The 27,968-nt window shown below is 38.0% G+C and overlaps 1 protein-coding gene across 6 annotated transcripts; it reads right to left on the bottom strand.

Moving 5' to 3' along the window:
- Positions 1 to 821: 821 nt before the first annotated feature.
- On the bottom strand, positions 822 to 27,929 carry UPF3A (UPF3A regulator of nonsense mediated mRNA decay). 6 transcript variants are annotated; one of them, XM_032678375.1, is made up of 10 exons: positions 27,730 to 27,922; positions 25,431 to 25,537; positions 18,252 to 18,358; positions 16,147 to 16,245; positions 15,941 to 16,051; positions 12,533 to 12,588; positions 12,283 to 12,441; positions 10,265 to 10,425; positions 6,728 to 6,802; positions 822 to 3,558 (listed from the first exon to the last, which is right to left on the bottom strand). In XM_032678375.1, exons 1-10 carry the CDS (start codon positions 27,880 to 27,882, stop codon positions 3,366 to 3,368), a joined length of 1,221 nt encoding a protein of 406 aa, XP_032534266.1. In that variant the 5' UTR covers positions 27,883 to 27,922; the 3' UTR covers positions 822 to 3,365. The 6 variants fall into 6 exon arrangements, with proteins under 6 accessions (XP_032534266.1, XP_032534267.1, XP_032534268.1 ...); XM_032678374.1 differs by having other exon boundaries at positions 3,365 to 3,558; positions 6,564 to 6,802; positions 27,730 to 27,923; XM_032678376.1 differs by lacking the exon at positions 6,728 to 6,802 and having other exon boundaries at positions 27,730 to 27,924.
- Between the last annotated feature and the right edge of the window lie 39 nt (positions 27,930 to 27,968).

Genomic DNA, 27,968 nt, shown 5'->3' with positions numbered 1-27,968 from the left:
AGTTAGTCTTTACTCTCTCTCTCTCGGAGAGTATTTATTTTTTCCCTAATCAAGGTTGCTAGTTGTAATTGAGCAAAGAACACTGCAGTCCAATGTCTTCTGTGTTTGTGTCAATTTAAATCAAAATACCATATATATATATGTAACAGTAACGACCCTTTGATAGTATTTTCCTAATTGTAGATGAGATATGCAAATGGGACATGTTCAGGAGGTTGGAATGTGGCCTAATGAAGTGTACACCACAAAATATATTTAGAAAATATTTATTTTTTAGTTATGTAGCAGTGAAGAGGTTTGGGAGAGTTAAACTGTTAAGAGAGAAACAAGCACTTGGTAATAAGAAGATGACGTTTTCAGTCTTCAAGAAGAACTTCAATGAAAAGCCCAAGTGGATGCAGGGAAGACAGAGTGCATGCCTTTAAGTCACTTGGAAATGATCAGATAAGACTCAATAGGTTTCCCATTTGTTTCACATATTCTTTCTTTCAAATGAAACCATTATAATATGAATAAAAATAACTTGAGAATTTTAAGTTTCTCCTCTCATCACTGAAGACTCAAACAGCACCACCCAACTCAGAAATCATATTTCCCACTGATTTTTAACATTCCATCAGGTTTGGGGAGGGAAGTATTTTTTTTCCTTTTTAAGCATGTTTTATTCTGATGTTCAATATCATTTTGTGCATAGTAAGTGGCTTTTGTCCTGTTAATATTTCAGGCTTTTGTTTGGGCTGTTGAGGACTAATGATGCAAGTAGAGGCTGGCAGAGAAACTCCAATGTTTTGGAACTGAATAAGCTTCTATTTAAAACTGCATCAGGCCCAAATGCAGGTTTATTTACTGAATATTGACATTCCAAATCAGTTTCCCCAACAGAATGGAGCCCAATCTCCATTTGACAGACAGGGTGATTTCCATATTCCTAAATGTCAGACTTTGGGACTCAACAAGAAACAGGACAACAGAAATTCAGTGAAGCTATCGAGTGGGCAATATTAAATGTAGAACACAATCTTTTAAATTTTTTAATTATTAAATGTAGAACATTGTATTTTAAAGGCAAGAAAACAGATGGCACCAAAGTCAGCTGCGATGTAATCAGATACAATTCCCATTCCGTGGGGATGCTGTCTCTACTTTCAGCTAAGCTGAATTTGCAAAACAAAGTTACTGTTGTGGCAGTGAAGCTCTTACAGCACGCTGAATTCGAACAAAGGCAGGCTGTGAGCCTGCATTTATTTGTTGTCATCGGGAGAAGCATAAAGGAACGAGTGAGCACGGAGCAGGTGGCAGCTCCTCCTGCCCAGCTGCCCCAGCAAGGGAAGCAGGTTCAGGCCCTGCTGCATTCCTGAGCAGGTGAGATTGGACCGCGGACTTAGAAATGTGATTCTGATTCTTTAGTCATTGTATTTCGCAGAATTACCATGAGATACATGCTCGATTCCAGCAGGCAGTCTTCCCTGAAGATACGGCTGGCAGCTCCCATCCCAAAGCCGATCCCTGCTCCCACAGGTCCTGCTAGCACTGCCCGAGACGGCCATCAGCACAGAGAGGGGAAGCTCAGCGATGGCGTTTCCTCTGTTGGCAGGATGCATTTCTTTTCCACTCGGGGTCACACTTCAGCAGAGAGCCTGCGGGCAGCGCTCCCGTGCACCCTGGACGCCTGGTGTCCCCGGGCTGCCTTGCTGTTCCCATCTCTCCTGACCTGCTTGTGGCACGCGTTAGTGTTGCCATACAAGTGTTAGTTGGCTATAAAACTGGTCAGATCCTGCTGTCAGTACTTTCTACTGCCCCTCTCCCCCTAGGATGTGAAAGGAATAGATGCCAGTTATCTGCTGAATAAGATAAGTTGTCCCAAGAGTTCCTTAATTGAGATGGAACTAAACCCAGATGATTCTCTAGCAGCAGTTTTACTTAATCTTGAAGTAATTTTGGCAGCTCACTTATGTAGCTTGATATTAAAATTCTTCTTAACCATATTTTTATCTGCTTCTGAAGGATACAAAGCAGCATAATAACACCTTAATTTTTCTGGAGTAATAGATGAAAAAATAGCTGAATATTGCATCTCAAAATCATAGTCAAAATCTTTTTTATTCTATTTAATGTTTAGTATCTGGGAAAATACAATAAATAATTTTTCAGTCTAGAACAACTAGATGTTACGCTTACTAGTAAAATGTTCAAAGAAGATGAAAAAATAAATTAGTATCTTACTATTTAACTTCAGGGATAAAGCAGGTCTCAGTTTTAGACAACTGAGAAATTTTCAGCCATGAAAGACAAATGGAACATATTCTGCCTTTCCATAAACACAAGGCTATCATTGAAACCAATAGAAGATATACATACACACACACATATACATATATATATATGTACATGTGCCTGCATCAGAGGGCAGAATTTGTCCTAGATCTTACAAAATGGTAGTGCGCAATTGACATTCATGTGTGTTTAATTATTTAACAAATAGAACTGCAGAATGTTCATTTATCATACATTTTTCAAATCCTGTAACTGCAACTTATATGAAACATTAGCATATAAAATATCATCACTGTACAACCACTTTTTTTTTTTCAAAAGCCAGTGTCAAACCCATAAAAAACAGCTAATTCATTAAAACCAGTGCTGAGGTTTGCGTTAGCTTTCTGCTATTTTAAGCACAAGAAATCGATTAAAAACTAAAAGGCAAAAGTGGCTCAGAAAATGACAAAGTCTCTAACAACATACTTTACTAACACTTATCTGACACTATAGTTAATTCAAAAACAATGTAAACACAATGAGGTACAGATACCAATGGTCATTCCTCACAGCTGTGCAAACTGTGGGCCTTATCCTGCAAACAGCACTGGCTCCAGAGCTTCCTCCCAGGGCCAGTCACACTGAGTCCGACCACAACTCCCTGCAGCAGCCCCTGCTGCTGCTCTTTGCAGGAAGGGGTCCTGTGACCCTCATGTCATGCACCAAAAACATTTAAAGTGCCTCAGATTTCAAACTGATGCAAATTTACATTTCATTTCTTTAGAGCTGAAAAGGTGAAATAGCTTATGTAAAGTCTTATATAAATACTCCTTTAAAACTGTTAGAGGTTTTCTATTTCAAGGTAAATATAATAAAATATCTGATCTGCTTTTAAATTAGGCAAAGAGCGTTTGTGCTGCTTTTTGTAAAAACGCAACAATATTCCTTTGCTGAAAGATATTTTATATATTTCCAGTCACTCTTCCCTTTATTTTACAGAAAGTAAGAGGCAGAGCTATTATAATTTTGTTGGTGCAATTGCCTGTGGAGTTCTGAAACAGCCCAATGGATTTTTTTGTCATGACACTGAATCTTAAATTCATCCCTTTTCACAAGACTTTCCTCCAGCTTGTTTTATTCTCCTTTTTCAGTCTTCTCAGCTCCAGCTGAATTATCTGCCTCATACTTTTTATCAAGAGCATCTTCAAAAGATTTCCCACTGCAATCATAGGTTTTACTTGTAGGTCCCATATGTGTTCGGATGCGAGCTCCTGGCTGATATAACTGCATGGCTGGGCGATCCTAGAAGGAAGGAGATGGGGTTAATGCTCTGAGAAACCCATGTGAGACACATATGTGGGATTTTAAAGTTTTGAATCTTTATGAAGAAAGTAGATTTTGTGTTAAATTACTTTACAATTCATAAGACCCAGGAAAAAAATGGAGTGTAATGAAAACTGACTGAGTATTTGGTATTTGTGTTGTTTTATAACACTATTCTTGGGAACCAAGCATTTTGAACAAATGAAGAAAGCTGTAAAAATTAAAGATCCTATAATACATTTGACACAAACAAGAAGAAATACTGCACACAATTATCCAACATGGTATTACAGGTAAAACAAGAAAAATGTTGCTACTTTCACTAACATCAACTGAGAACAACAATAGCCTGTGCACTTGCAACTCTGCAGATGAGCGACTGTGGCAGGAGAGCCCTCTCACCCATGACAATGATAAATACTAAATATAAGCATAAAAGCCCAAGATAAGCCAGAGAACAATTCAGCAGGCATCAGCTAAAAAGTTATCCTCAACTGATCATCAAGTATTAGCACAATTTAAACATGCAATGCACATTTGAATTATACACATCAAAATAAAAATTGCATAGTTATTGCCCTACTTCATCATGCCTTTCCATACTGAGAGCAGGGAATTCATGCACTGGTAATAAACAAAGTAAGTAAAATTTGAGCATGGGCAGATTCTGTGAGTGACCCAATGATACACATGCTGATCTGATGATGGGAAAACGGAAGAAGGAGCCAGTTTACAAGGAAAAGACACTTCAAACCTGCAAATGGTGATACTTCATAGCTCTTGAGATTACTTTTTATTCTTGAAACATACTGTTTAGAAACTCTGCTTAAGAAGTCTTTTACTAGTAAGAGTATTTTACTCTCACAAATACCAATTTTTAATGTTATGAAGCAACTGAAAGCTCACCAAAACCGGAGCTTTTTGATCAAAGACTCCTGTTAAGTTTAGCAAACAGCCTATTTGAAGACAGTGGCAGAGCACTGAAATTTTCCTACATTAAACTATACTAATTTCCAACTACCATCATAATTTGAAGTAATTCTAGTCTTTTGTTCTTTCATTCTTTTTTCTCATTCACAGTATGCATTTTCCCTTTTCCTTTCTCTTTCCTTCACCTTTGACTTTTTTTGCTCAACTTATTTTCTCCTTCTCTTTAAATCAGATGTCAAGATTCACTATTGGGGTTTACAAAAAGATCATTCTAGTTAGTGCATTGTAGTCTGGTATAAAATGTGTAACATATACCTTTCTATATCACAAACAGCTTCATAAAACTAGATCCTCTGACAAGCAGTGCCCATTAGAAAGTTTATGATAAAGGGCCCAAAAGACTTTTTTTACCACAGACTCCATAACCCACGGTTTGCAGGAAGGATGGCACAATGTTACTTACACTGGACATTTCCCATTTACTAATTAATTCTTACAAATTTCAGAAAGAAGCTCAATCTCTGACTGAAAATTTGTGTTGGCATTGTCAATTCTATACCTAAGTTGTAAAACTCATCCCCTAATCTTACCTAAGTGATAAATATTCTAAGGAAAAAGGTCACCAGAATGCAAAATACTGATAGTGCTTATTTTTTTTAGGGAACAAATCTAGAACTTGAAATGTGGACTAATCCAGAGACTCAGTGAGCTACCAGAAGTGTGATGCAAAGAAATAAAAAGCAGGCAGCTTAACTCTTGCCAAAAGGCCCCCAAGACCCACCACCCAGTTCCAAAGTTGCAGATTAATTTGCCAGATTTCAAAAACACCATGGCAAGCATGAGGAAGACTGTTTTTCCCATCTCCCTGTTTCTGAATTAGCCATTTTTCTGATTGCTCTGCAATTTGAGCCACTGATGTATGTGGAAAGTAGCTAATGGGATATGCAGATAAAGTTCACCCATCCTGCCCAGCTGACCTTTGCATAACCAAAGAGCAGGGTGCACCAGGCTGTCTGTGTTTGCACCAGGTGACTTCCTCACACATACAGTGAGTCCACTTGGACTTGCTCTGTGCACACTCCATACAGACTCATTCTGCACAGGAGCAGTCTAATCTTGTCAGCCTTAGCCCACATCACACATCAGTCACCTGGTTTGAAAGAAGAGTTTCACATGCAGAATAAATTTCTACCCAAAACAGTTTTGGTCATCTTTTGTGGAAAATCCAGGATCACAAGGGAGAGTGGCTGAGGGTGACAAGGAGAGCCACACCCTGAAAAGACTCTGGCACATCCGTGAAATCGGACAGCCTGAGAAAAACGATGCCCATATGTCTGGGAGACAATAAGGGACAGCTCTACTACAAACCCTGCGACAGGTCCTGCTGGCACTGTTTTTGCATCTGCTCTTTCCCTGACAACAGATATGAGGATAAATTTATCCAAATGAAAGGACAGCCTTTTCCTACTGGCAGGTATGCAATACTGAAGAATTCACTCATTTACACCCTCTAAATACAATGATCTCTGAATTAGCTATTTAAGTCCTTAGAGTTGCTCTACCAAGCAATGCCTGGCAAATCCATAATATAATTACTTTATGAGCTGGGTAATGGAAGTAATCTTTTAAAAAAGTAATCTTTTAAAGACTAATATGCCACAGTTTTTAAATTTCATTACAGATCAGAAGTGTAACACTTTTTAATACATTTATAAAATGCAAGGCTCCAAGAATAGTGTTCTAAAAATGATAGGGTTGAAAGGAAGACAGAAAGTCGCCTATATATTGTGAATATGAATGAGCACAGACCTGTAACCTTAACTTATTTTAAGTGTTGTCCTCTGACAACAACCCAGAAAGAAGTCTGGGTTTTACTGAAAATGAGATAAAGGATTTCTTCCTGAAAAAGCATTATCAGGCTGAGTTTGCAAAAGTTAAAACCTGTGATCTTGAAGCATATTTAACTAATGAAAGATTATCCTAAATGAATAAAAGAACCTTATTTCTTATGCGCTCCTTTTTGGATGCCATGTCATCACACTTGTCCTCTTTACCCAGTTTGTCTACTGCCTCCACAGTGAAGCTGTAGTTGTAGTTCCCTTTCTTTCCTCTGTCTTGGCTGTATCCTTTCCCCCATTTCAGATCTTCTTCATTCCTTCTCATAAACTTGTCAAACTCATAGTGAGTTCTATGCTTTCTGCCATCATCCAATCGATACCTTTGTCTTTCAGGTTCTTTTTCTCGAAATCTTCTCTCCAAATCTCTTTGCTCTTTGTCACTATCATTTTGTGACCTAAGAGTATGCATAAAAAGAAAGAAAATCCAAGCAATTAACAGTAAAAAGAAGCTGCTGAAGGAGACAATACAAAGCCTTCCTTTGACTTTAACAGTAAGTAGACAAGTTATATGCAAGGTTGCTTAAGTTATATGCAAGGTTGCTTTCTTCTCATTAGAAAGGGGTTATTTGCAATTTTGCTGAATGTCTCAACCATGGATGTCCAGCCCTTGACCATGCATTCAGTTCAGAATAGCAGACAAAGCTTTGCAAGCAAAATCAGACTTTTGTGCAACTGTTGTGGGAGGCCCATTCTTGACTTTCTATCCCTCTCTGAAATCCTATCAATAGTTCCGTGCTGCATTATTAGCTCTTGTGGCCTGGTCTTGAGGTGAGTCATGCACATAAGTAATCCCCTGAACAGGAACATTCAAGGCTGGAAGGAATTGTTCAGGTATCATGTATCAATTTGTAAAGTTTTATGACTCTTAACAAAAATTATTCACTGACATTGCAACTTGCAGAAGACATTTGTGAAAATGAATACTTATGTTCTAGGCTTTTGTTTATTGTGTCTCCAAGTAATCTAGCCTGCCTTTGCATATTTTATTTAGGCAAAAGACCATTACATTACCACAACATAATACTCGATTTCTGCTATGCTGTAATGGGTTTATATTATAAAGACTATCTGTAACATTCATCCTGTCTGACAAAATTCCCAGCTTTCTTATTCACTTCATTGTTCCAAGTTCAGCAAGCAGGTGCTTCTCTCATACAGCCAAACTGCAAATAATTAAGAAAGATTACAGAATAGGTTGAACTTTAAAAGGAATAAATACAGGCAGTTCTTCTTATATATTACATATGTATAAATACTTAAAATAAACTGAAAGAACTGAAAAAGTAAGTTACTTGAGGATGGAGATTTTCTAATGGTGTAGTGATCAAATAGTGATATGCTTCTTGTGTATCTTTCTATATCACCTTTTTTTTTTTAAGTAACAGAACTGTGAAAATTGTTAGCATCTGCCATGAACTTAGGCATTGGTGGGACTGCTAAGACAGGGGCCCCATCTCAGGAAGTGCTGGAGGTCACAACAAAACCTGAATGAGAGGTAAGTTATTCAGTATTTCAGCAGACTGAGCTCACGTCAGCATAACACAGTCACCAAGTGGAAGCAATGTCCCAGCTGTCACAGACACCTGAATCAATCAGAATTACAGAAATACTGTATCTGTAGCCTAGAGATATATATATAAAATACTATGTAAGTTCTCAAGGGGTATGTGGTTGTGAGTTGCTGTGTTTCATGTTTAATATGCTATTCTAGACACTAACTCTTAGTCCTAGCAAGGGTCAGGGCATGACCTTCCAAAAAGTCAAAGAGACCCCCTCGATTTGTTGCTGTAGCATTGCTTGGTACTTGTCTCTTCCCTTGCCTGTTACTATGGGTGAGGAAAGAATAGATGCACCTGGAGGTAGGCAAGTGATAGGGACACAAACTCCAGTTCAAGAGTGGTTAAAGTAGCTTCCTAAAATTCAGTCATAGTGAACAGGCAAGCAAGAGTGGAAATGGTGGGATAAGCAAATACAAAGTATAGGTAGAAGAGAAAGTTACGTAGCCAGAGAAAGCAGAAATTAATGGAAGTAAACGGAATGGAAGCATACTTCTTTTTGGTATAGTTCCAAATCTGTATGTGATCACGTACACTTATGCAAATACTGAGATTTCGCTTTGTGGTAGAAACCTATTGCTACTGAGCCTTCAACATGGTTTCAAACATACAATTTGGTCTCCTGCAGGTAGAGTTGGAAGTTACAGTTTATTGATTTCTGAGTCAGTGACAAAGTAGTTTCAACTTTAAACCTTGATCCAGCTGAAATAGTTCATAGCTTGCTACCTACCCACTAATAATCACAATGAAATGAGCACTTGGAAACACAAAGTAACACTGTACCAGTGCAGCCAAAGGGATTCTGTTTAATGCCTGGAAAATCTACATTAATGCATTATTAAACTTACAGGATCAATCGTAAACAGTGTTATATGGCACCACCAAAAAGCTTACTGCATAAAAAGCCAGGGCAGTGGTGGAGTCACCATCCTCAGAGGTATTTAAAAGACCTGTAGAAGTGCCATTTAGGGACATGGTTTAGTAGTGGACTTGGCAGTTCCAGGTTAACAGTTGGACTCAATGATCTTAAGGGTCTTTTCCAACCTAAACAATTCTATGATTAGTAAATGACCAACTTGCCCTTGCAATTGTTTCTGTTGAGCCTGTTCTGTTTCCTTTGTTGAAGAACATCAACAAAGGAGTTGCTGAATATTTTCAATTTCCATTAGAGAATAGGACATGGAAATTTTCAGGAACTTCCAGGACATACTCAACATATGGAAACACTGAGCCTATGCTTGAAGTCCTTAGTCAGAAACAAAAAAAAGGATGAATAATGCAAGTAGGATATTATTTGTGACCCATTTATTCAATTAGTAAATTCAGTTATTTTATTTTCCGGTGTTCAAAGTTTCTTTGTTGTTCTATTTGTCATTAGGAGAACATTTGCAGCTCCTACATACATCTCATAAAACCTGAGAACCTATGTGGACAAAAGTAAAATTTAAACTACTTACAATAAGCAGGTAACCTGCAAGGCTCCCAGAGCATAATCCCAAACTTCCTGTCAGATTTTATATGTAATACCTTAGGTAACTTATTAAAATGCTAAAGCTTGTCCTTCTGTACTGCAAAGCACTTTTGAGAGCTTAGCTGGAAAACTCAACTGACTTTTATTAATCTTTGTTATGTATCTTACATATCTTATCGGTGAATCCTGCCTGCAATAAGACACATGTACCAGGGGACAAGTGAGAGAACCAACTGCTGAAAACACTTGTAAGATGACACATTCCCAGGCTACACCAGTAACAGAGCTGAGCTATGCCCCTTGTTCCTACCAGCACAAATGTAATACAAAAGGCAGAGGAGACAGAGACAGCCTTCTGCATGTACCTATCCTAAGGCTGTCATTGACACCACAACTATTCTGCCATTCACTCATTTATCAAACACAGTTCTATGTTTATTGTAGCAAACCCAAGTGTGAAGGAAGAGCGTGGCACCTTAGCCAGTTTAGTCTTTGACATCAGTAATGGAAGGAGGGTCTTACCTGAGCTCTTGATGGGGAACAGGTGAAATGACAATGAAACACTGAATGACTTTTCACACAGAAATCCTTCCAATCTGGGATTTTATAGCATTTCACAAATATCAAATTGCATCCACTAATACTGCCATCAGGTCAGGAAATTATTACGAAACACCTTTTACCGAAAGGACAGTAAGAGATCTGTTCAAACACAGAATAAAATCGGTTCTCTGGGGATAGAATATGTTGTCAATGCACCATTATATTTAAGCCTTGAGATCAAAGCATTTATGATCTAAAGTCAATTATAAAATACAAATATTACTTACTTTTCCTTAAGTTCTTTTAGTGAACTCTCCAAAGTCTTGGATTTTATACTCCCAGATCCAGGTGATTTATCCCATTTGTTTTCCTCAATGTCAGCTTCTTCACCTTTTTCTTTGTGCTTTTCACTGGCCAGTTCATCTCCTTTTTCAGGTTTCTTGAGAAGCTAAGAGATATTTGTTTATATTATGATGTAAAATTATTCTCCTCTGTTGTAACAGACATTTTAACAAGTATTAAATATATCAGTAACCTGCCAAGATTGGAGATATTTAAATGCTAGGAATGTATTTTACAAAGTATAAAATTTAAAAGTTATTTAGAAAGGGCAGTTTACTTTTGCTAAGGAGTGACAGTCATTGACAGGCATTCAACTGCACACTTATAAATATGCTGAGAATACTAAAGAGAGCACTTACCTACTCTTCTCTCCTGAGTTTTATATATAAAGACATTATTATGGCCTAAGGTTTCTTAGAAATCATGTAACAGAGCTCAGTGTCATTGCCAACAAAATAAGAAGCAGAATCTCTACAATACTACAAAGAGCAGGACTAATACTTCAGTCCTTGAAATATTATATATAAAATATATGTCACATGAATTACTTGGGATAGACTGGCACGTAGAAGTAGGTGCTTAGTACAACATGACACAAATACAGACCGAGTAAAAAATTATGATACTAGCAGAAAAGATCTCACTACATTTTCATCTTGAAGATTAGGATTTTCAAGAAGTCTTTTCCTTTCAAAATAACCCACACAGGGCTTGAGTAGTGTCTAGCATTACAGGAACAATCTTTACAGAAGGACCAATTGTCTCAAACTATTACCCTATCATCAGGACTAAGCAGAACATCTCCTCAGTCTTTTCAAGCCACCAGATTTTCTGAAACAAGCACTGGTTATTCTTCTCTAATATTTAAAACTTCTATAACGTTTCTCTGAGGAAATATTTTCCTTTTCTTTCAGAGACAGAACTAGTTTCGAGATAATATCACTCCTGATATGTCATACATACAGGTGTTTTTTGGACAACCAATTTAGGGTAATATATTTTAAGGATTAAGTCCCTTTTCTTCTGAACTTCTAGAGTGTTTTTCTTTATGCCCAAATATAAAAAATATGTAATTCACCTTCAGTTTTATACTTTCAGGTGAAGGAAATTGTTTGCCATGAAGAAAAGAGGAAACAAGTCCACAGTTCTGTGGCTTCTCAGCACCACAAGATCTGGAGTCAGTCTGTGTGTCCTTGTATTACGCTACAAACTCTTACACAATTTTCCTTTTCAGAATGGCCTATAAGGCTCTTCCAATACTACAAAATTTAGTTCAGATGAATACTTTTTATCTACCTCATCTTATACAAATAAAAGTTTTATCGGTTCCAACTTCATAGTACAAGATACATCCTCCTAAGTGATGTTGCTAAAATCCATTCATATTCTGCAAGGCAGCGCAGCCTGAAGTTAGCATGACTTTGTTATAACTTGGTTAAAGCTTTAAGACTATTAAATACTTTAACACTATTAAAATACATCAGTTCTTGGCATAAATACAAAAAACTCTCTGCACATGTGGCCAGATGGAGATTTACATGACAGAAAGTTTTTAAAGCCATATTTCACAGAAACACCGAATCACAGGATATTCTGAGCTGGAAGGGACCCACAAGGATCATCAAGTCCAACTCTCAAATGAACGGCCCGTTCAGGGATAAAACCTGCGATAATCTTCCAACATGTTAGCACAGAAGAACTCGGCTGTCAGGTAATGCTGGCACAGAATGCAGCAGTATAAAGGTATCTGAATTACTTGCTGTAACTGCACCAGCACATCACTGTACCTAGGGCCATTAGTCACACTTTCAAACAATACTACTTACTTTACATTACTTTCCCTTGCAGACAAAACTGGTTTGGTGTCTCCACACTGTGCTGTCGTACACTAAATAAACACTGAGATACCAAAGAACTTCTGGATAACTTCAAAGGAAGAATAATCTTTTTTCCATTACGGTACCTTGATCCTTATTTCTTTTTCAGAAATTTTCTTTTGCTTCTCCACTTCTTTCCTTTTACGTCTTTCTTCTTCTCTGCGCTTCCTTTTCTCTTCCTCCCGCAGACGTTTCTTCTCCAATTCTCTCCGCCTTCGTTCTTCTCTTTTCTCTTCTCGTATTCTCTGAAAAGTTCAAAATGATTAACTGTAAATTGTCCGACAGAAAACCACGTGAAACATAAATGTTGAACTTCAGGCAAAAGTCTGAACGTACCTGCTTTTCTAATTTTCTATTTTTAATATATTCCAAAAGAGGTGTTGTTCTTCTAGCTAAAACACAAAAAATTTGTGATATAGTGTTCAACTCCTAGAATATGTACTCATTTCTTTATTTTAGTACTAACCCCCTTTTTTCTAGCTTTATCTGAAAGGGAGCTAAATCACGGATAAACCTATTTGTTTCATGTATTTTTGAAAGCATTACCATCATTCTGCTTTAGAAACATTTTGTTGCTTTTTTTGCTGTTAGCGTTAGAAGCAACAGAAATAAATTGCATGATTATTTAATGTTTAATTAAAAATCCTATCTTTATACCATATCTTTTCAGTTCAAGAGAATGGCTTTTCTCACTTAGAATGGTTATTTCACCAAAAAGGAAAGAAATGTGTTCAGCATCTTTTCCTACTTTTTACTTTTGTACATCAAAACCTAGCTATATTGTTGTTCACAAACAGCCCATATTACTGTAATCTCACATAGCATATTTCAATCACAGATGTCAAAGTACATGATGAAGGAAGCATTTTCAGTCTCATATAACATTTCCATTTACCTGACTTTAGCATTCCCCTCTCCTTGCAAAAACAGGAGGAATAAGAGATAAGTAGTTTGTCCCAGGTTACATAAGGAAGTATCAGCAGATTCAATAAAACTCTGGCTTCCCAAATAACAAATAAAACGTCTCATTTACTGGATCACACAGCCATTCTTGTGTTAAAGAGCTGTCTCCACACTCTAAAATCAAGTCACCCGCCTGAACCAACCCCCAATTCTACAAAATCTTGGAGAACATCATCAAATTTTTCATCATATACAGCATTTATGACTGTCAGTATTGAATTCAGACTTGAATTCATGTACTTAGAGCTGTGAATAGTTACAACAAATTTTGTCAGTCTTAGGTGTCCCAGGATAGAAAATGTTTGCTACTTGAAATTGCTCTACAGTTACATATAGGATTCTCCCTCAAACCAGAAAAAAATTGCACTACTGGAATGCATGACAAGATTTGGAAGAAAAAGGAAAAAAAAAAAGAAAGAAAAAAAAAGAAGAAATTAAAATAAAGTTTTCAACAAATTTGAAATGGCATGACCAAAGTCTGGACACAATTCATATCCCAAAAACATTTAAATCTTTTTCCCTTGAAAGTTGGAATATGCTTGGGGCAACCCATTCATTAATAAGGAAACTTTTTTATGCAGTTATGAATAGACTGATAGGAAGGCTGATAGGATTCAGTATTTATTTTTACCAAATATCAATGTTTAAAAGCAACAACCAAAAAAGATTGTTGATTTGCCATTTTCCTCTCTCTATCCCTAGACTTCCCATGCTGCCCCACCCTCCTCACATACCTACAATTTCTAACAAGTGTTAGGTCCCCAGAACCCTCCCTTCCAGTCCCTCAGACCCACAGCTTTGCCTCCTCTCTCCTTCCCCTGTCTGAGCAGTGTCTACCTGTGGGCACTTCTACACGCTGAAAGAGATCACAGATTTTAACTGGAAGGTCTGGGCAAAGGATAAGCTGCACTGAGAGCCCAGAACTTGACCCTAGTCATGACTAAGGCTGTGGTGCAAGAGGTTTAATGAGAAAGTATAACTTCAAGTTCAAGGGAGAGAGGCAGTGTGATGAGTATTATCAACAGAGGAGGGAAAAAAAGAATGTTTATCAAACCTGACTCTTACCCATCTTATTTATGGTCCTTAATACAAATAAAAATGTTTAAAGAATTTTAAAAAAAAATAAATTGCTAAATGAAGTTTTGTGTCAGCAAAACTTTTTACATTTTATCTTGCTCTCTACAAACAAGCTAGAAGAAGGAGCTTATCTTCATCATGTTACTGAGAAAATCTCTTTTACATCTCTCTGTCACACTGAAGCTGATCAGCTAACCCATCTGACATAATACATAAAATATGTTGCTTCACAGTAACTCTACATGGAGAAATGCTGAGCATACGAGGCCCAATTTTGCCAACAAAGTCCTGGGCATGTCCTTCATTGACATCAGTAGGAGTAGCACCTTTGCAACTCGACACACAACTAAGCCCTTACATAATTTTGCTATAAACATGTTACAGTTTTGAATGGCAGAAATAATAAAGCAACTAATTTGATTCCCTGAGATTTAACAGAAACAAAACACTAAAATTCTTCATGTAAATCTACCTTCAGCCAATATTGTTATTCTGAAATTTGCAAGTCTCAAGACTAGTAATTTTCACTGATAGAATATTTTAAAGTTAAAAAATCTTTCTTGAAATTGTAAACTTTTTGGAAATCATAAATTTCTAAGAAGATTTTGACTGCTTTACTTTTCTGTCAAATACTAGGGAAGATTTGGGGTAAACAAATATTGTTGCGTAACTTCCCTATCTAGAACAGCAATAAACAAGTTTTATTATCTAAATGTCCATACTACTAACATTTCCATTTCCTCTAAATTGTTTTAAGTTCCAAATGTCTCCAGTTAACTCTCAAACAGCAGTAACAAGTGACAGGACAAAAGGAAATGGCCTCAAGTTGCACCAGAGCAGGTTTATACTGAGTATTAGGAAAAACTTCTTCATGAAAAGATTGTCAAGCACTCAAACAGGCTGCCCAGGGAAATAGTGGAGTCACTGATCCTGGTGGTATTTAGAAGATGTGTACATGTGGCACCTTGGGACATGGTTTAGGACTTGGCAGTGCTGGGTTAATGGTTACACTTGATGTTCTCAAAGGTCTTTTCCAACCTAAATGATTCTATAATTCTAATCAAAAGAGGTGTCTACTTTTACACAAAAGAAATAACAACAAAGGTCGGTTTTTTTTCCCTACTCTATTATCACACCTAGGGAAAGACTAAGTGTTCTGCATGTTGTCACTTGAAGATACAGCACATCAATATTCCATGTCATCCTGAAAGCTGCATACCAGCACTGAAGATTTCAGTGTTGACCTTACTTAAAATTCCCCACGGGACTGTGAAAGTCATGCTGCATGCATACAAAAAACAAGGTGTTGCCTTACTTTCAGAGCTTTTCCAGAATTTTGACCATGAGAACAAAAGAGACCATTTCATGTTTCTTAATAAAAGCAGCTAATATCAGGGATAAATTTTTAAGTATCCAGCTATTTTATATTTTAAAAATAAATCTTTCATCCATTAATACATCTGTAAGTATTCAGAATTATTGAGGAACTATTTCTGAAGCCACTGCACATGCAAAAGCTCAGGTGAAGCCAAGTGATTCCAGGCATAGAGACTTAAGAGAACAGATAAAAACCCCTACTACTTCCCTGGGTAACAAAAATTTAACTGTGGTAATCTAAATCTGTTAGACTGGACAGGTCAGTTCTAGCAGGTAATATAAAGATATTTAATAGTCTCAATAATAAGAAAAATCAAGAAAACAGACCAATAAGTTCCCTTGTTTTGGCCTCAATCTCTCCCAAAAGAATCTCAGGATTGGCACAGATTTTCTCTTCATCAGCACAATAACTCTCTAAAAATTTCTTATATTCTGGATCTGTGAAGAAAAATTTTTGAATTATATTAACACTTTGCAATGCATAATAGAAATGAAATATATTTTCTACTGTGATGCCAAGAAAATATGTTTACCATCTTCAATGCTCCCGGCTTTGGCATCTTTCTTCTTCAGCTTCTTTTTTGAAATCTTCTGGAATGGAGCAAATTCAACCACTGCAGGATACTCCAAACCTTAAAAGAGATCAAACCTTAATTTTCTGATGGGGAGAAACATTCCCTAAATTCATGTAAGATTTTCAAAATTCTTGAAACATGTGTTGAGCAGTCCTACTTGAAATCAAAGGTGACTGTTTCTACAACTACTAAACTTCTAATGAAAAGTTACACACAGAGATATTTTACATTGAAACCAAAATAAATTTATATTTTAATTACATATAAAACATTAAATATTTTTGGATATGCTAATAAAACTGTCAAAATAAAGATTATTGTTATACAATAAAATTATTGTATAATCATTTTTAATTCCCTTCTAATTGTTCACAGATATTGATTAGAAAAATTTACCTCAAAATCTCAGTCTGACAAGTAATTAAGTCCTACTGGGAAATTAATCTGAAACTACTGAGTGGTTTCCTAAAGCTTCATTGCCTAAAAGCTTAAAAAATAAATAAATGCTGGGTAATATGCAATAAAACAATATACCATCTCCTTTCAGAACAGTAAAACTCAGAACTCAAAACAGTAGAATTGCGTGAAACTTCTTTTTTTCTGTTTATGATGGACTATGCAACTTTCTGCCTGTGTTTACTGGCAAGGATTCTTTGCTTTGAATTCTGCCTTAAGTACTGGATTCTTCTTTGGACTGGAGTCAGAACTGTGTGTAGTTTTTGAATTTCACCTGGTTTCCACTTGCAGCAGGTTCAAGATTACACTTAGTTCAAGTCCACTGAAAATTTGTCTTAAATCTGCCAGAACATTTGTTAACCATATTGAACCTGCTAATCCTTGTTTCATTTTTACCCTCGTAAGTGCAATGCTGCCACAAGTCTCACCAGAGGGCACCTGTGATCAAACCTTGCAGTCTTTATTTGCACAAACAATCCTGCCAAGCTGGCCAGCTGTGTCCAAGTCAGTTTTTTTATTTCCCAGAATATTCAGGACTGAATATTCTGGCTTCACTCCAGCATAACATTGAAAGACCTGCTGAATTTAGGCAAAGTCAAATCTTAGGAGAATCATAAAAATAGCTTCTTTCTGGTTTTTCTTCTTAAAACATCCAGAATTTTAAATCCAGGAATCACACACTGCGAGGAATGTGTTGTTCTCCATCTCTACAAAAGCAATCCAAATCTGATGGATGTCAGAAGCAGATAAAATATTTCAGGAAATGCTGAAGAGGAATTAATAAATTTGACAGAGAGTTTCTTTAGAGATCAATCTCTAGTAAGAGTGGGCAGGACTACTTTTCGCAGGACCTCTGCAACACCAAGTGTACAGAATAAACAATGTCTATCTAAGAGACCCACAAATCTCAGCCTATTTTATAGAACCTATGCAATTTTTTACAGAAGGTATGGCAAGGTATTGCAAGGAACTACTGAAGTTCTGCTAACCCACTTTTTGTCAATGGCAGTTTCACACTACTGTAGGAGACCCGGGTTTATCCACACCATTACAGACTTTCTCTACTGCTGGGCAAACTTTTGCAGACTGAACATTTTAAAGCTGGCAATCAATTATGTTGTTCTTGGTTTTGGAACTCAACTCAAGATGTCTGCAAAGGCCCTAAAAATTCAAGTTTGACATGTCTTAAAAGTGGGCAACCGAAATGTTGAAGCTTTCCTCTTGCTTTTACGAAACAGGAGTAAGTGGCACAAGTTTATCTCACAGAAACACACTGAAGATGTAACAATTCATGCTCACAATGTGTTCAGTTCCTGTTGTGGTGAACTGTGAAGCTTGCACAAGCTAATTGTCTTAATAGCATCTTGATAGTGTATTGCCTAAGGTATAAGAATGCACATAAAGCATGCACACCATAGACAAGCAAGACTGCATGGACAAATACATTTTGCACTTTATTATCAAGTGCTAAATTTTAACATATTTTAATGTAATTAACTGCATATTGAGGAAAAAAGCAAGCATAATTAGCAAAAAGGAAGTAAAATAATGTTCTAAAATGGTATATGGATATATATATACACCTAATATCTTACAAATAGTCCAACCTTTATTGTCAATGAAGACATAGCCATCAAAGCGATCTCTGAAAAGAAGGATGTCCTCAGGATTTCTAAAGTTAATGTATGCTCTTGAGTAGAGATGAGGATAAAGGCTGCAACAAGAAACAAGTTTATTTCTGTTATTTATTATTCTGTTCAGGGCTAGGGAAAAGGTAAAACTAGAAGGATCTCATTTTAATTCTCATCTTCTTTGAGAAACTGCTACCTTAAACAGTCTTTACATGTACATATCCAACTACATATGACAAAAAGTAACTTAACAACTGAGTTCTGTATGCAACTGTGAAATTTATTCTGAACTGAAACAAATATTTCTAGTTTGTTTTGTCTCCCTAAATTTCAGAGCATACACTTCCAATTGTGCAGGATTAAAACTTGAATATTTCATGATTTCAGAGACATGAGTAACAGCAGTGCTTTTGGGGAACTTCTCAGGCATGCTAAAAATAGTCTTCTATCAGTGAAACATGCAAAGGTAAGTAAAAGACCACAGTGAAGGGGCAGTTTCCAAGGTGCAACTGTATTTAAATATATGTCCACCTTTAAGAAAGAATAAATAGCCTAATACTTGGCAACATAATCCACTGAACACAAATAAATAAACTCTATGTGCTATCATCCCCATGTTATCAATATATACACAATGTCTAGTTGTGAAGAACAGCTATTCTGAAAATCCAAAGAATTTCTAGCAAAGGAAATGGGTACTTACTTAAAATAATTTTGATTCTTCATGATAGAATCAAGTGGCATAGATCCCACCCCAAGAGTAAATATTTAATGTGCCTGATAAACACCTCAGGGCTGGCACACCATAACCACAATGAAACTGAGGCAATTTAATGGATTAGCACTCATCAGCTAAATTATTGTGAGCCATGGCCTGTACATGCTTTAAACCTCTGCAACTGTGATACAAAACAGTTTGACTTAAACTGCCTTAAATGATGGCTACATGTTACATCAGGTTTTTGAACAAATCTTAACATAAGCCCATAACTTTAAATACCTCTGTTCATATACTGTTGTCACACACTGCCTGCCTTCAGACCAACTCACCACCAGCAGCAGGAGACAATAAACATACACAATTGCAACTGTATTTCAATCCCATAGCTATTTCAGAATCAGATTTCACAAGTGAGAAAGAGCAAAAACATGGGTTGGCTCACAGGAATCTTTGCATGTGGCAGCTCAAAGCAACACTGTTGCCAAGTAACAGTGTCAATAACCAATGATTTTGTAAACACACCAAATTTGTGTTTGATTTGTATTTGCAGCCAGGAGAAATGTTTAAAAAAACTAGAGGGTATGCTACAGAGTGAACTGTAAGCAGGTAACTGGAAAAATGTCTGCTAGGGCATGGCCAGTGCTGAAAGATGCTACAGTGGCTGTGGAGCTACTGCCAAGATGCAAAGCAGATGTAACAAGCCAGCTTCCTTCTCAACGGCTTCAAAGAAAAAAAAAAGGATGAAATTTAACACTTTTGATAATTATTACATACAGTTAAAAATATATTTTAAAAATGCATAGGAGTGTAAGTAAAGGAGGGAACTTTATTGTGTCAATCTATAGCTGCGCTGGAAGAAATGTCTCTGTGCTGCCTGATGGCTGCAACAGTGAAGAACTTTCTGATAACTGGCAGCTCCCAGAAAGAAGTAAACTTCCTTCTTTAACAGGACTATGCTTATGTTGCATGTTCTTTGATGTTTAAATTAAACGAGATTGATACAATTGATACTTGAAGTGCTGAAGGTTCACCAGACAAAACCAGGAATTTTGAGGCAGCATTATTTTTCAGGCACTTCTCTGCCTCAGTGCACAGCAAACAGCTTCATCATATAGTTGGATTTTCTTTTTCCAGTAGTAACTTAGAACCTTATGGTTGGACACATAATCATAATGAAACAAAACTGAAAAAACACAAGGGTTATTCCTTCTTTGTTTCCTTTAGTTGGTATATCAACACCATCTCTTTCATCTGCTTTGGCAACATATGTATTTTTCCAGCTTTTTCAGCCTAATCAGACTGAGTATCTTTCAAAACAGAGGAACATTTGATATGGTTATTAAGCACTTATTAGTAAGAAAATACCAGTCTGAAATGTATACATGGGGCTCTGGAAAGCTGAGATTTAGCATATATCCTGCAAATACGGAATGCAATGTTATTGCTATACATTAATATCTTCAAGAACTTCATATGCATCAGCAGAAACATACAAAAATATAAAAGCATGTGCACAGCAGGATATTGATGTGCACCACAGCACAGTAAAATACAACTCTCTCTCCATTATTGCTGCAGTGTATCAGGGTAGAACGTTGCAGAAAGAGAGCTAAGACAATGCTTAGCAATTACAGGTTCCTTCTCTGATGGAGCCACCTCTGCAAGTGGAGAATTAGTTCACATATGCATGCAAGTTAGCTATCAGAGTGCTCAGTGTGTAAAAACCTCACCACTGAGTGTTTCAAACCCTTGTCATAGACTTCTTACCCAGCAAAGTGTGCAATGTGCCTGAAAAAGTGCATAAAATTAACATTCTAAGTGGGACTCTAACTAAACCTAGCAAATCAGAAATACTTAGCACTGGCCTGCATACAGAATATGCAGAATATGCTCCGGGTTTCAGACACCTGACTTCCAGCTGCTGCTCCCCACGCTGGATTCCCCCTTCACCTATCCACTGAGAACTCACCAGCATGACCATGCAGCAAAGAATGCACAGAACTTCTTCACAGGGCCACAGGCACTCTGAGGCTAATGACCTCTCCTAGGAAGAAACACTCCTGCTTTACTTTTGTTCTTTGTATTCAGCAGTTATTGGCTAAAATACTTTTTTGCTCTTCGGGATTTTGCCTTCCAGCCGAGTTCTACAGAAGGGACACTGAACACTCTGTGTCCCCTCCTTTCTTGAAGTGTCTACCAGCATAAATTTCATTCAGGATCTGAAATTTAGTTTTATAATCAAACAGCTGGTTCTATTTTGCCATATGTTTGCTGTCTATAATACTGCTTTCCATCTGTGTAATGTTCTGCACAGATGCACAGCACATGTTGGCATCTCTGGGACATCACTTAGAGCAATCTCTATGGAAACAGCCCAGATGAGTCTGACTGTACACACTTCTTCAGTCCAGCACACTTTTTCTTTGTTTTCTGCTCTGCGTTCAAGGGTATTCAATCTTTTAGGTTACATTTATTTCTATAATACTTAAGTCAATAATTTCTCTAAGCCTTTTCTAGTAACTTTAACAACAAACACATTCTAATTGTTTACTTCTTCTACAAAATATCTTTTAGCACAATTGTGTAAAAAGACTGGCACACAGGAAAGCAATTTTGAATAGTTACCTGCAGTATAAACAGCAACTACAAAAACAGCTATTATATCTTAGTGAAATACTTATCAACTTACAAATCATGGTGGTTATATGTACATAAACATATATACTTACATGTGTATAAACATACAGATACCTACATCTAAATTTTGGAGTGTCAAGTAACTCCTCCATTCACTTATATAACAATTGATGAGGTAAGTCATCATCTACATGGTCTTGTCAAGCTAGGATCCACTGGCATTTATCCTTATCACCTTCTGTGGTCACTCACATAGTGGATGCAACTGACATAATCTTAAATCAACTTAGTCTTTCCTTTTCACAGTTATTAATGAGCACAATTTGCCTGGCAGAGAAGCAGGAACACTACAGAATTGTGCCAATCAAAGCCTGTCAATTATTCCATCCAGAACACAGTAGTGGTGGTTCCCTCAAAGCTCTAAAAGCATTGCCCCTTCAATGCTGCAGTTCCTGGGTGCAAACCTCCACCCTACAGTATTAATGCTATATACCTAAAATAAACCTGAGCAAAGTGATGTGAAGAACTTACAGAGGGAAAAGGAGCGTGCTTTGCAAGAAGCTTTATCACTCTCTGTGACATATGGCGTGGCACTATCTGACCAGTTTTTATGTAAGCCAAGCTCCTGTTCAGATCTCTTTACTTTTATAACCTCACACTATTAATGACTCCCAGCACTCAGTGCCAGTCCCAAGGGACGACCCAAGTCCTGCAGGGCCAGAGCTCAATCACTTGAGTCAAGTTTTAGAAGACTCAGAAATATTTACCAGTGGACAAAAAGAAAGAATATCTGGAAAAAAAAGTTAATATTCGGAGTCTGAGCACAAGACAGTCTGTGAGGAAGGCAGAGTCTTCATTATCAACTATAAACAGTGTTTTGTTTGTATTTTGATGTCAATGTGTAAGAGAGAATAAATGTAATGCAGTGAATTGAATGAATCTGAAAAATGAACAAAACACAACACAAGTAATTTTCTGAAATGATTTTACTGAAATGGATGGAACTGAAAAAGCATTATACATTATTAATGACATTAATCACATGAAATTTTAATATGTTCTACAGCTTGTCTATAATAGGACATAGTAAACTTAAACATTTATGATATAAAGATATTAGAGAGATATTAGAAAGATAAAGATTGCAATAACAGAGAAACTGGAGTTGATATGCCTATCTTGTCTGTTTTCTCCTCTAAGGTGAGATGACCTCAGAAATAAAAATGAAGAAACAGTTACAGTTAGACCTCTCTAGTTCTCTTTCCAACAGCAACTAAGAGAGGTTGCTTAGAGAAATTTTATTAAAAAGGAGAAAGTACACACTGGCACTTCACCCAATACATAATTTCAGTTACTTGCAGCCTAGGGACTTCGTAATACCAAACTTGTATCCTGTGTTTAACAGGTTTTCATAGATAAATATTTGTCTAAATAAGAATTTGTCTAACTGCTCCTGAAGCTTTTCCAACATCCATCATTTGTGGAATGAAATTCTGACAAGTTCTACAGTTTGATAGAGTGTTGTGTGAAAAAAAAGACTGTACAGAAATATGAATGAGCTCTTAGAAACTTCTGTGACCTCGAGTTACACAGGATGTGGTTAAACCGAGATGTTACAGCTCTTAAGGCAAATTTGTCTGGTTCCACACCAAAACATCTGTCTGTCCCTTTCTCTTTTCAACAAACAGATCCTCTTCACTGAGTGGCTTCTCCAAATCATTCTCGTTAGGCGACATGAAATTTCTTTTCATCTTCCCATGATTTTGTTCTTGGTTGGCCACTATGCATATGGTACAGGATCTAGGAAAAAGCTATTCAGTGAAAGAGAGCACATGCCCACCTTGTCCTGTAGCTCTTCCTGTTAGCTGGAATGACGTGAAGACACATCCAGAGGGTTTGCTGAAATCGTGTGAACTGTCCATAATATGACAGATTACTGCAACACAGTGCTTTATACTCAGAAGAGAATTCTCTGCTGGATAAGAGGAGACTGAGACTCGCTACATTAATCTTGTCTCTAACTTTTAATTTTGGGATGTTTCTTGTGTACTCTAGACTGTGTGAGCATGTAAAGTGTTGAATCATAAAGAGATGTACATGGCATGTGTCAGCATCAGAACAAAGGGGACAAATGACACAACGTGATCCTGGGCCAGGCAAAGGACAAATAATCAGCCAAGCCAACACTCTGCAGAACTGCAGTGAAATGCCTATTTAAGCTGTGTAGTTTGCTGAAAGAACCTGTAGCCATACAAAGCTCATAAAGGTAAAGCAATTCTGAAAAAATACATCTTTTGTATGAAAACACATTTTTTAAGAAGCAAGATAAACAAAAAAGTGACTATGAAACAGTTCATGTTGAAAAATTCAGACATATGAAAACATTCTTTTTTCTAGTGAGTTTAAATTTGTGAAGGCAGAAGAGAATAAGATGACAAATTACACAGCATAAGAGAAAAACTACAGTATCTTTCATTGGTAATGTAACATAGATGCAATCAAATGAGTGGACAGCAAGATTTTTGAGTACTCCAAATTTCATCACATAAAAGTAAGAGAGAAAATGAAACTTTATATACACAACTGTTGTCAGTGTCTTCTCTTTTCTAAGGTGGCCAACTGCCTAAATTCTTATGTCAGCAGTTTTTCTGGAAAATTAAAATTGTAATTTTTTTAACTGTTTCCTGGAATTTGTGCAGCTAAACACACTGAGAACTGACACTCTTCTTCAGAGAATTTTTAGTTTGCTTTTAATATTTTCCCCTTATCAAATGAACAGCTGGGACAGAAGCCTTAAAGAGACTCATTTGGAAATATAGATGACAAAGTTCAGAAGAGAAATGTAAGGAACTACAAAGACTTTCAATCAGGCTAAATACTCCTCTTTCCTAACTTCACATCCTTTGTGGTTTTAACAGAACAGCTGAAGCACTTACTATTTTGTTGCTGCACTAATGTGCAACTATTTAGGTGGGTTGGGAACTGTCACAGTTTTGCTAAATAAACATTTGTTTCTCCTTGATTGTGGAACTGACTGCAAAAGAACCCCTAACTTCAAAAGTTGGTCAGCAATAAACGTCCAGGATCCCTCTGCAGTCAGTGGAAAGAATCTGGTGTGAGTGGAGGGTGATTCATTGCACATCAAGATACAAGAAGATTGATCTTACACTTTAGTTTTTCAGAACACACGCAGATGTAGCATAAATGGTGTTTTGCTTTTTTAATGGCTTAAGTTCCTTTTCTTCTGGAAATTGATTTATTTGAAAGGGAATTGTATTTTACCACTGTGATACAGAATTAATTATATAAATATATCAGCAATTCTGATTTACTTTAAATCAACCACTCTATTTTTTTATTTTTGCATGAGATAAAAATTAATAAAACTGGATTATTTGAAAAAATGAATTAAGTAAATACAAAAATATGTAAGCATACAAAGAAGCTAAGCTCAAATGGCACTCATGAAAACATTCTGTGATTGTTTGCCCTAGACTGAATCTTTTTCACAGCCAATAAAATAGTCTGTTGAAGTTTATCAATGAAAGTTAAAAGAAACATCAGGGTTTCAATTATGCCCTTCCATTTTAACACGGAATTTTGCCCTTCTGTTTTAAAATCATCAGTATAAAAGAAACATCCAGGAATGCTCTCTCTGCATACGCAGCCACTTTTAATATATATTTTAGGTAACCCAACAAACATAATAAAAAGGGGAAAAACATGATTTGTAATGGCCTGGATACTTTAATTAGGTTTTAAGCACCTGAAAACCTACAGAAACAGCTCATCCTCACCTGGGATCAGCAGTGCAAAACTCAAAATAATCATGGGCAGGTAGAGGATGTAGCTGTTCCTCAAGTTGTTCCTTGGTTAGACAAGGAGGAAGCCTTCGAATAACCACCTGCATATATAAAAGAAAATGGAGATTTATATTTGATCTAAATACTGCAGAAATGGATGGAACAAGTTCCCTCAGTTTCTACAAGCGTTGTAAAACTGAAGGGTGACTGACATATTCTGATGAAGAGCCTGAGAACCACTGCAATTTAGCCAATAATAAAGGATTTAAAAAACCCAAAAACTAGATATTGATTACACAAACTTTTGCAGTATCTCTTTTAATACAGCAGTATTTTAGTGCACTCTGTGTCCAGGTGCTCCTGGCAGGGGCTCCAGAGCAGCCTCTGAGGGGATGCTGGGGCTGCCCAGTGCTGGGCACAGCCACTTTCAGCCAGCACCAGTGGATTCAACCCAGGGAACAGCAGAGCCACTCAGCCAAGACGTGCTGACTCTGGGAAGCGTATTTGAGAAAGGGCAGAAAAGGCTGCATGGCAGTGGGTGAGACAGAAGAATAAGGGGGGAAAAGTGTGAGAAAGAGCCCTGCAGACAGCAATGAAGGGAGGAGGGGAGGAGGTGCTCCAGTGCCAAAGCAGAGATTCCCACACAGGAGATCATGGTGAGGCACGCTGTCCCCCCACAGTCCAAGGAGGATCCCATGCCACAGCAGTGGAGATGCCCTGAAGGGACCTGCAGCCCATGGAGAAAAGCCCACACTGGAGCAGGTTTATCCTGAAGGACTGCAGCCCACAAAGGAGACTCATGCTGCAGCAGGTCATGAACAACTGCAGCATGCAGAAGGGACTGTATCCCACTGTATCCCATGTCAGGGCCCCATGCTGGAGGGACAGAGCATGAGGAGAAAGGAGCAGCAGACAGGAGCTATTATGACCTGTCTGAAATCCCCATTCCCCATCCTCCTGAACTGCTTGGGTGCAGAGGAGGTAGTGCCTGGGAAGAAAAGGGGAAGGAAGGTGTTTTAGCTTTAATCTTTGTTTCTCACCATTCTACTCTATTTTTTTTAAATTAGCAATAAAGTAAATTAATTTTCAGCAAGTTAGAATCATAGAATATCCTGAGTTGGAAGGGACCTGCAAGGATCATCGAGTCCAACTCCTGGCCCTGCACAGGACAACCCCCAGAACCACACCATGTGCCCAAGAGCATTGTCCAAACACTTCTTGAACTTTGTCAGGCTTGGTGCTGTGACCACTTCCCTGGGGAGCCTGTTCCACTGCCCAACCACCCTCTGGGTGAAAAACCTTTTCCTAATATCCATCTAAATCTTCCCTGATGCAGCTTCAGGCCATTCCCTTGGGTCTTATCACTGGTCACCACAGAGAAGGGATCAGTGCTTGCCATCCCACCTCCCCTCATGAGGAAGCTGTAAGAAGCTGCTATGAGGTCCCCCCATGTCTGTTTTTGCTGTGATGGCACTTTGTAAATTACCTCTCTGCCTTTATCTCAACCCTCTGAGTTTCTTTTATCATTTTCTTCCCGGAAGGTAGGAGGGAGGAGTGCAAGAGCAGCTGGTCAGGGGTCTGGAAGCCACCCAGAGTCCACCCACCACACTCAGGTAAACTGCCCAATAATAAGGACCAGGAAACTGCATAGAAACCTCTGGCAGAATGATGCCAGCACACGAAGTAGTGAAATGGTCATCAACGGCTTCAGGCAATCTATTTTAATTTTCTGAATATTTTAATATCTGAATTTAAGTTATAGTGATTTTCAATGCTTCAGTTTTCAATTAAAAAAAAAAAGGGAATAAATCAAATCTCACACTTCTCACAGAATCACAGAATTGTTAGGGTTGAAAGGGACCTCTGGAGATCATCCAATCCAACCCCCCTGGCAAGGCAGGGTCACCTAGAGTAGGTGACACAGGAACGGGTCAGGTAGGTTTGGAATGTCTCCGCAGAGGGAGACTCCACGATCTCCCTGGGCAGCCTGTTATACTCTGCAAGTATTATTTGAAAAGTGCTCGAATAAAGACAAGGAAGAGAACGGGAGCTGCTTTGCCACAGCAATGGCTAGCTTTGACTTCTTTAGAATTAAAGATGAAATGATTTCCAGCATTGACGCTGGGGATTTCACAATACTCCAGGGAATGAACACCCGTTTTAAACACCCCACTGTGCTGCGACCCGGCTCGGTCTGTGGAGCAGGGATGCTGCCTGCGCCCCGCTCCCCACCGCAGGCCCCGCTCCCATCTCCCCCCGGCGCCGCCGCCGCTCCCCCCGCGCGCCCCCTCACTTTGCTCAGCGCCGTTTTCTTCTCCTCCCGCAGTTTACCCGGCGCCGGGTGAAGCAGCGGCGGCGGCAGCGGGGAGGGCGGGGAAGGCGGCGGGGGGTTCCGCGGAGCGTCTGTGTCGCGGCGCGGCGACTCCCGGCGCGGGGGGGTGTCCATGGGCCGCTGGTCGCGGCCGCCGCCCAGCAGCGGCCCCAGCCCTGACAGCAATCCCGGCCCCCGCTCCGACCGCATGGAGCCGCGCC

This window comes from Chiroxiphia lanceolata, chromosome 2 (genome assembly GCF_009829145.1).
Source record: "Chiroxiphia lanceolata isolate bChiLan1 chromosome 2, bChiLan1.pri, whole genome shotgun sequence".
In the NCBI taxonomy this organism is placed as follows: domain Eukaryota; kingdom Metazoa; phylum Chordata; class Aves; order Passeriformes; family Pipridae; genus Chiroxiphia; species Chiroxiphia lanceolata.
Note: the sequence above shows the minus strand (reverse complement) of the source record. Positions and strands in the feature narration are given on the sequence as shown.

What these genes read in the sequence shown, in the direction of transcription:
- UPF3A (XM_032678374.1), bottom strand. Translation starts at nt 27,882, where the DNA reads ATGGACACCCCCCCGCGCCGGGAGTCGCCGCGCCGCGACACAGACGCT. An exon ending in AAAAAGAAATAAGGATCAAG is followed by an intron (nt 10,426 to 12,282) that starts GTACCGTAATGG and finishes AATATCTCTTAG; the next exon opens with CTTCTCAAGAAACCTGAAAA. An exon ending in CTAAAAGAACTTAAGGAAAA is followed by an intron (nt 6,803 to 10,264) that starts GTAAGTAATATT and finishes GCATACTCTTAG; the next exon opens with GTCACAAAATGATAGTGACA.